This window comes from Syngnathus acus, chromosome 3, assembly GCF_901709675.1.
Source record: "Syngnathus acus chromosome 3, fSynAcu1.2, whole genome shotgun sequence".
In the NCBI taxonomy this organism is placed as follows: domain Eukaryota; kingdom Metazoa; phylum Chordata; class Actinopteri; order Syngnathiformes; family Syngnathidae; genus Syngnathus; species Syngnathus acus.
In genome coordinates, this window is record NC_051089.1 from 12736729 (window position 1) to 12745106 (window position 8378).

Consider the following 8378-nt stretch of genomic DNA (forward strand, 5'->3'; position numbering starts at 1 on the left):
GAGGAGTGAAGGCGAGATGGGAGGGAGGTTTTTTTTAGAGTGCAGCCAGGGAGGGAGGGGAGAGAGAGAGAGAGAGAGAGAGAGAGAGAGAGAGAGAGAGAGAGAGAGAGAGAGAGAGAGAGAGATTAAGGCCCTCTAGATAAGATCTGTGGTGAATTTAAATCATGTCCCAGGCGTATGAATTAAAATATACATATGATGGACGTGTCATGTACACATTTTAATGCTCACTCCAACATTGGCATTTGTCTGTGACATCTATATTGTGTGTGTGTGTGTGTGTGTGTGTGTGTGTGTGTGTGTGTGTGTGTGTGTGTGTGTGTGTGTGTGTGTGTGTGTGTGTGTGTGTGTGTGTGTGTGTGTGTGTGTGTGTGTGTGTGTGTGCGTGCGTGCAGGGACAGTGCACTATTGATGTGTGGGTGTGTCTCAATTTATGCAATGCAACAACATCTGAGGCTCCTCTGACGCACAGATTCTTTAGGAGTGACTGTGGATCGTCCATAATGAAACAGTGAGATTCAATTAATTTTCACACTGAGGGTTGGTCAGTGTTTGAGTTGTCTACACAGTAGTCAGACAACATACACTGCAGGTTAGTGCTATCTGTCTATCTATCTATCTATCTATCTATCTATCTATCTATCTATCTATCTATCTATCTATCTATCTATCTATCTATCTATCTATCTATCTATCTATCTATCTATCTATCTATCTATCTATCTATCTATCTATCTATCTATCTATCTATCTATCTATCTATCTATCTATCAAGTATCTAGATAAGTGGTTCTTCTATCTCCATCCGTGAGATAAAATATTCTAGGCATCAAACTTTTTTGCAGTGTTTTTTTTACATTTCAGTTGACAACTGTGTGCAGCCAGTACTACTTGTGATGTTATGAAATTATACAACATCCTGTGCACGGTGTCGCACTGGTTAGCATGTCTGCCTCACAGTTAGGAGGGTGCGGGTTCGATTCCACCTCCGGCCCTCCCTGTGTGGAGTTTGCATGTTCTCCCCGTGCCTGCGTGGGAACTCCGGCGTCCTCCCACATCCCAAAACTATGCTTGGTAGGCCGATTGAGCACTCCAAATTGCCCCTAGGTGTGAGTGCGAATGGTTGTTCATCTCTGTGTGCCCTGCGATTGGCTGGCAACCAGTTCAGGGTGTCCCCCGCCTACTGCCCGATGACTGCCGAGATGGGCTCCAGCACACCTGCTACCCCCGTGAGGACAAGTGATATAGAAACTGGATGGATGGATGGATGGATGGATGGATGGATGGATGGATGGATGGATGGATGGATGGATGGATGGATGGATGGATGGATGGATGGATAGATGGATGGATGGATGGATGGATGGATGGATGGATGGATGGATGGATGGATGGATGGATGGACAACATCTTGTGCTTCCCCAGTGATGCAGATGTCAACGAGTCATGGAAGGTAGTTGTGGGGAAAAAAACTAGGAAAACAGTCAAGAGTGTGCTCTGGTCCTTCAAGGAAAGTAGTTTTGCAATGATCAAAAAAGGCTCCTTTTCCCTCAATGGCTCTCTTTGTTATAGGACACTGCCACCTACTGTGTACTTTAAAACCATGCATGCATGACAGAATGTATTTGAACATCTTATGATAATAAGAAAAAACTGCAAGTCGTATTTTCCAGATGGCATCATAAATGGACACTCCAGTCAAAAGACACATTAAAGCAGCTTTTCATTCCCACTATGTTGAATCTTCTCCAGACAAAATCATGTGATATTGCAAATTAGACCCACCTAATTGTAGTTCCTTGCCTGAAGTCATCATGTTCAATCATTTACAGTGACAATCTGTCACGTGTTTGGTGCCCTCTGGGCCTCCGTCTGTATGCATGCATGCATGTGTTTGCTGTCATATGTAAGGCGCAGCTGAACGCACAGATGCTTGCTAATCAAGGCAAATTCATTATAGTAAGCGTTCCGCTTTCGGTGCTGTTCAGGTGGCTGTCATTGTCACTGTCAAGTCACCCACCTGGGAACTTGCTGCACAAATGGGATGGGATTAAGTTGTCATGGCGAGGGAGTAGAGGGGAGGATGGTAAAGATATGGACAGCCCCTTAGTCAGTTGCTTGGACTTTCCATGGCTTCCTTGGTAACCGCTGTCAAAGTGATGGCGGTGTGGGGCATGTCCATCGCACTCCAGCTGCAAAGTGTTAGGAGGTTGCACCCCACCACCTACAGAAAACAGGCATTGAGTGTCAATCTATTGAGATGAATTGTTGCTATTTGTCCATGTTATTCTTCACCACAAAAATATTATTCCACATTTCACTTTTATGTTTCTCATTTGATTCAAACCATTCCATATTATTATATACCTACATCATTATTATCGATGTTCCCAAAATTCCCGCTTTTTCCACAATTTCTCATTTGTGAATGACCGATACAACAAAAGTTCTTTCTTGTTCTGGATTCAATCTGTTTAGCTCAATCTTGACATCTTCAAATGTAATTTTCCACATTCCCAGAATTTCCACATTTTTTTCAAACTTTTCAGCTTATTCGGGACATCTTGGGAACTATTGAGATACGAGTTTGGTTGTGGAACAAATGAGTGTAAACTTGCATCTGAAGGTCCTATTGTACCATGTTGAAGTAGTTTTACAAGCACCTCAGTAGTGTTATTCTTTGATATTAAACCAGACAAGGAAATAACATAAATGAGATGTGTTTTGGATTTTTGTCAAGTTTGGTGCTCCTCCATTTTTGATCAGGGCAGTGCAAATGTACAGTAAACACGCAGTATCATTTTAATGAGACCGACACAGTTCCTCCGCAACCCAGGGCGGCGCGGCATTAAATATTAATGAGGACAATGTTTTCTATTGGACTGAGCTCTACTTATGTTTGTCGATCATTACAGCAGCTCTGAAATCATATCTGCACTGCAGCAACTGCAGCCCATGCAGGAAATTTGCTTTATTTCAGCAGCAACATTCTTACATGTTCATAATTAATTTGAAATTGGTCTTCAAAACAAAGAGTAAGGTTGTTTTAAAGTGGATGCAACATAAAGAGGCCAATTGAATCTACTTGAATCATTGCAGATGCGTCCCTGTGTTGTACTAGGTCATGATGTTTTCTGACACACTTGAAATGAGGCTAACTGAACAGGCTCCACTTCAATCACCCCAGAGAACTTGGCAAGTTCCATTAATACAACTGTGAGCAGGTTCACTATTATAATGATTTCCCCTTTCTCATTGTTAGTCAGGTAAGCACCTTTTACTGAGATGATAATGACCCAAAACGAGCTTACAATGCAAGATGTGCTTATTTGTTTGTGCTTACCAGGGTGTTTCTGCCTCCATGTTTCAGCTGTTCTTTCTTCTTTGTGTTTTTTTTGTCCAAACACTGCCTTGAACATTCTGCTCAGTCTGTAGAGGGTTGGAGAATAAAAAAACACTATAGTAATGTGTTACTTTGGTGCCACAATAGCAGATTTCATTGGATATTCTTACAGTCATAAAAAGCCTTTTTGTTTGTTTTATTCTAAGAAGCATTCATTGTTACCTGATAATGGCTTCTTCAATGGCGTTTTCTTATAAATCCACACTTCACCGACAGACTCCTTGTACCTCCTCTGTCGACTCACATTGAGGAGTCGACCAGCACATGCGTATTCGTTTTATGTCCCAATTTTGGTGTATTAATATTTGAGCATTTGCCCTCTTAAAGAAACAATGTGACTTTTTGCCGCCTAATCTATTTCAAGCATCATAGTTAAAATCTCCCATTACGAGAGGATGCAATTTCAGAACGAATGCTTGTGAATGCTGAAGAGATGAAACTGCATGGAGTTCTTGAATATGACACTTGAAATGTGTAAGAAGGTGAAAATGTAAAATATCTCGTAATATGAGAAAGTAATAATGATAATAATAATAATATTAGTAGTATTTGGAGTCTCCAAGAATGTAGAAAAGTGTCATATATCCCTCCAGGTTCTGCAGAGATACATTTATGATCTGTTTGGGGGGCTATTTTGTACTTTGTTCAGTTTTCTCCGTTTTCTATTACGTATTTTTATCTATTACATCACATCCGTTGGGGCGGGACAAACCAAAGAAGGAAAATCCACCATCTTTAGTACTTGGAGAGACTTTTGTTGTCCAAACAGACCGTTCTTTTGCTCAGTTTGTGGCAAAGGATTCTCTCAAAAAGTAAACATGATTACACACAAAGAGACACATGCGAGGGAAACCATTTGTGTGCTCAGTTTGTGGCAAAGGATTCTCACGAAAGCTAAATATGATTACTCACTCAAGGAGAGAAACCATACACCTGCTCCCTGTGCAACAAAAGCTTGTACGAATGTTCAGGTTTGCTTGAACACATGAGAGCAAACACTGGAGAAAAACTTTTTTCTGCTTACTGTGTGGTAAAACATCCCGCAGTAAGTCACTTTTGAAAAGGCATATGAGGACACGTACTGGTGAAAAAGTCAATTTCTCTTATAATTATCAATCATCTTATTGTTAGGTCTAAATACCATCAGGCATTAAACCACACGCTGGAAGGAAGAGGAGAAAATAACCAGAACAGGTTTACTCGCGAGGAGAACGATAGAGAGCAAACTCAGTTACAATCTCCATCAATTCTGAGTTCTCACTTCACGTGCTCCTCTATTTAATGTTTTGGTTGCCCTGGTTACAGAGGTGTTGCTACACTAAAGGGAGGGGAGATAGTGTCTGTAGCAACGCTTTATTAGCTAAGGAATGTAGTGTGGTGTGAATTAGCACTTCATTGTCGGCCCGTGACCCCCGCAGACTTTGTCCTCCTTCCTCAACCAGCTGTTCTTCTCATGGTTGGCTGATTTGTCCTCGAGTGGGATCAGATAACTTGAATTGCCGCTTTCCTGTGGAACAATGCAACTAAACCTTGGCTAACTTTATCTACTTGGTAAATTAACACACAATAATAATAAGTAACTTGTCCCAAACATTTCAACACACATTGAGTAAATATAAGGTAACTGGTATGCAGTTCCTTACACAAATATTGAGTAAATATAGGATAACTTGTACGCAACTACCTCAAACTGTATATAACACTTAACAAAGAAAAGCAGTTCTGACCAACAACAATCTATGAACCAAACCTACAGTTAGATAAAAGACAAAATTATAGATAAAACTTATAATTATCAGCATGTCTGTACTGGTAGGGATGGGAATTCCAAAACGGTTCTCAACCAGAATTTCTTGGAATTGTTTGTGTGTGTGAGTGTGTGTGGGTGGGGTCACAAACACACACATTCAAACCATCATATGCGGGAATCGAAACTTACAGTGTCGGCACACAAGACAGGCAAGTGCACCCCAGCACCATCAGCTACTCCGCATTACCAGTTGAACTTTTGGAATGAAGTTTGATGACGTGTTAGCAGAAGTGAAAGGCTTCGGGCCGTTTCAGTATAGGCTGATGCTATCGTTGACGATTCCTCGTCTGGCTATGCCTTTACAATTTCTGCTGAATAATTTCATCGCGTTTATTCCTCTTCACCACTGCAACGTCAGTGCTTTAGATGATGGAGATGTTTTTAGGAATCTCTCCAGTGAGGAAAGGCTTATAGTCAGTATTCCGGTCGAGGGTGTCGGGAGTCTGAGCTCTTGTCAGATGTTTGCAGAGCCTCAATATCATCTGTTGCTGAATTCCTCCAACACGACGGTGTTGCCGACTGTACATTGTCAGAATGGATGGGTGTATGATACCTCCATCATGAAGTCTACTCTGGCGACAGAGGTGAGTAGGTCCTCAATTTCTCTAAAGATCATCAGATATATGCTTGATTTTAAATCACTTGGTTCTTCAGTGGGATCTGGTTTGTGAGAGAAAGAAAATGAACCGATCTACAGCCACTATTTTCTTCTTGGGCGTCATGTTGGGATCAGCAATCTTTGGCCAGCTCAGTGACAGGTCCTCATGTTTATTTATATTTTTTTGCACTTCTGATTTTGTTTGTGCCTGAGGTCTTTCAGCTATCAGTATGAAGATAATCTTATAGTCTAAAAGCTAGCTTCGCATGACGGACATTGTTTTAGTCTCTCTTGTGATTCCATTTTTTTTTCTGGCAGATTTGGCAGGAAAACTGCACTGTTGGTGTCCTATGTGATAACCATGATCTTTGGATTCGGAAGTGCTCTGTCAACTAATTTTGCCATGTTTGCAGTCATGAGATTCTTTACTGGCTTCGGAACTTCTGGAGTCATCATAGCTAGTGGGGTTTTGTGTGAGTTTTATTTTACATGCAATGAGTAAATAACAAGCAACTGAACTTGACTCAACAGCAACCTTGAAATTGACCTTTTCCTTGTCCTAAATCTCTCCTCATAGGTATGGAATGGGCGGACATCAAGCATCGATCTTTAATGTACATTGTATTAACTATGGACTGGAGTTTGGGATGTTCGCTGCTTGCTGCGCTCGCCTATTTCGTGAATGATTGGAGGTATCTGACGGCGGCGGCAACAAGCCTGCTGTTGCCGGCCATCATTTATTGGTGGTAATAAAAACGGATCAAATGATTTCTGAGAGTTTGAAACCAACTGTCACACTTTTATGACCTTTAGTTATGACGGTTGAGAATATTGTGATTGATAGTGTGTATGTGTGTGTGTGTGTGTGTGTGTGTGTGTGTGTGTACAGGTGGCTTCCAGAGTCTGCCAGATGGCTGGTGAGCCAGAAAAAGGTTAACCCTGCTTATTTTTATCTAAGCAAGTGTGCAATGGTAAATGACAGAAAGCAATTTATGGATGACCTAAAACCTGAGGTGCAAACTCTTATTGGTGAATTAGTTGAGTCAGATTTTTTTGTTATTGCTCGTATTCAATTTATTTCTCCTATCTGCCACAGGATTTGTTAAAAAGAATTGTGCTTGAAAATGAAAAAGGGAAATATTCCTTTTTGGATCTTATGAGGACTCCAACGTTGAGAAGACTGACTCTAATTGCCGGCCCTGTGTGGTATATGGCTCAACTTGGCAAGGTTCAACAGTATTGAAAAATTTCGCAATGCAGATCAATCTCTTCTCCTACTCCTAGGTTTGGAGTAGCCTGCAGTTACTACGGCATCACTTTGAATATCTCTGGATTTGGCGTCAACATTTTCCTCACGCAGTTGATCTACGGCGCCATTGAACTACCCGCCAAACTTGTCTGCTTTTTTTCAATTAACAAAATCGGCCGAAAGTTAATTGTGAGTGGTGGACTTCTTCTGACTGGACTGTGTTTGATTTGCGTCATACTTATCCCGTCTGGTAAGTGACGAGAGTGCAAGAAATTGGGAGACCCGCTCAGTGGGAATATGCTTCTCGGATGTCTTTGTTTCAGATATGGCAGTGTGTCGGACAGCAGTGGGGACACTGGGCAAGTTTTTTTCCGAAGCAGCTTTCACAGTTTTGTGTTTGTACACAACAGAACTCTATCCGACAGTAGTGAGGTCAGTGAAACACAATGAACAGAGACTTATGATACCCCCAACTTGTAAAAGGCCTGTGATTGTCTGTCAATTTTCTACCTTTGGTACACAAAACAAATCACACTGCTTCCTCATTCATTACATGTTTTGTCACAGGCAAATTAGTTATAGCTGCTGTTCTATCATCGGCCGTCTCGGTGTGGCACTTTCACCCCTGGTGGCTCTTCTTGACGAAGTGTGGGTCGGTTTACCCAGACTCCTGTTTGGCCTGATGGCTTCAGGTGCTGGGTTGTTAACCTTCCTCCTCCCTGAGACAAATAACGTCAGCCTCGCAGAGACAATCCAAGATGTGGAGCAGAGGAAGTAGTTGTTTTGGAAATATTTCTTATGATCATAGATGGAATTTAGTAAATGACAATACAGTGTCCTTGATGTTTCAGAAGATCAGACTCCACAAGGATAACAGCAATACACCACCATAGTTTTTGCAAATGCTACGAAACACCTAACAAAACTCATAAGGGAAGAATTGTCTTTGAGAACTGTAGATCACGTAACACATTGTTGAGTTGTGTACTGTTTGTTTTACTCTATGATCCGATAAAGATTCTCAAACAAATTGGTTGTACGGTTCAACATGTGGCTGAAAATGTGTAACTGTCATAAATTATATCATACAAGCACTGACAGTTTGCATCTAGCCATTTTTGCTGAGCTTTAGCTTTCTGACATTGCTACTGTTTTATTAAAATCCTTCAGCTGAAAATGTCGATCACCAATCCAGTCAGCTTTGGATTCAAAGTTTAATTTGTCACTAAATATTAATTGACGACAGGAACACATGTTTGCAACAGCTCAATATTTATTCAGCATTATAAGTGGCACTTTCAAGATGACGTTTGATGAC

General features: G+C 41.2%; 1 protein-coding gene across 2 annotated transcripts; it reads left to right on the forward strand.

Moving 5' to 3' along the window:
- Positions 1-5329: 5329 nt before the first annotated feature.
- On the forward strand, positions 5330-8090 carry LOC119120950 (solute carrier family 22 member 7-like). 2 transcript variants are annotated; one of them, XM_037248230.1, is made up of 9 exons: positions 5330-5797; positions 5868-5971; positions 6130-6284; positions 6389-6557; positions 6701-6824; positions 6908-7017; positions 7096-7310; positions 7384-7492; positions 7628-8090. In XM_037248230.1, exons 1-9 carry the CDS (start codon positions 5417-5419, stop codon positions 7836-7838), a joined length of 1578 nt encoding a protein of 525 aa, XP_037104125.1. In that variant the 5' UTR covers positions 5330-5416; the 3' UTR covers positions 7839-8090. The 2 variants fall into 2 exon arrangements, with proteins under 2 accessions (XP_037104125.1, XP_037104126.1); XM_037248231.1 differs by having other exon boundaries at positions 6701-6743.
- The last annotated feature ends 288 nt before the right edge of the window (positions 8091-8378 follow it).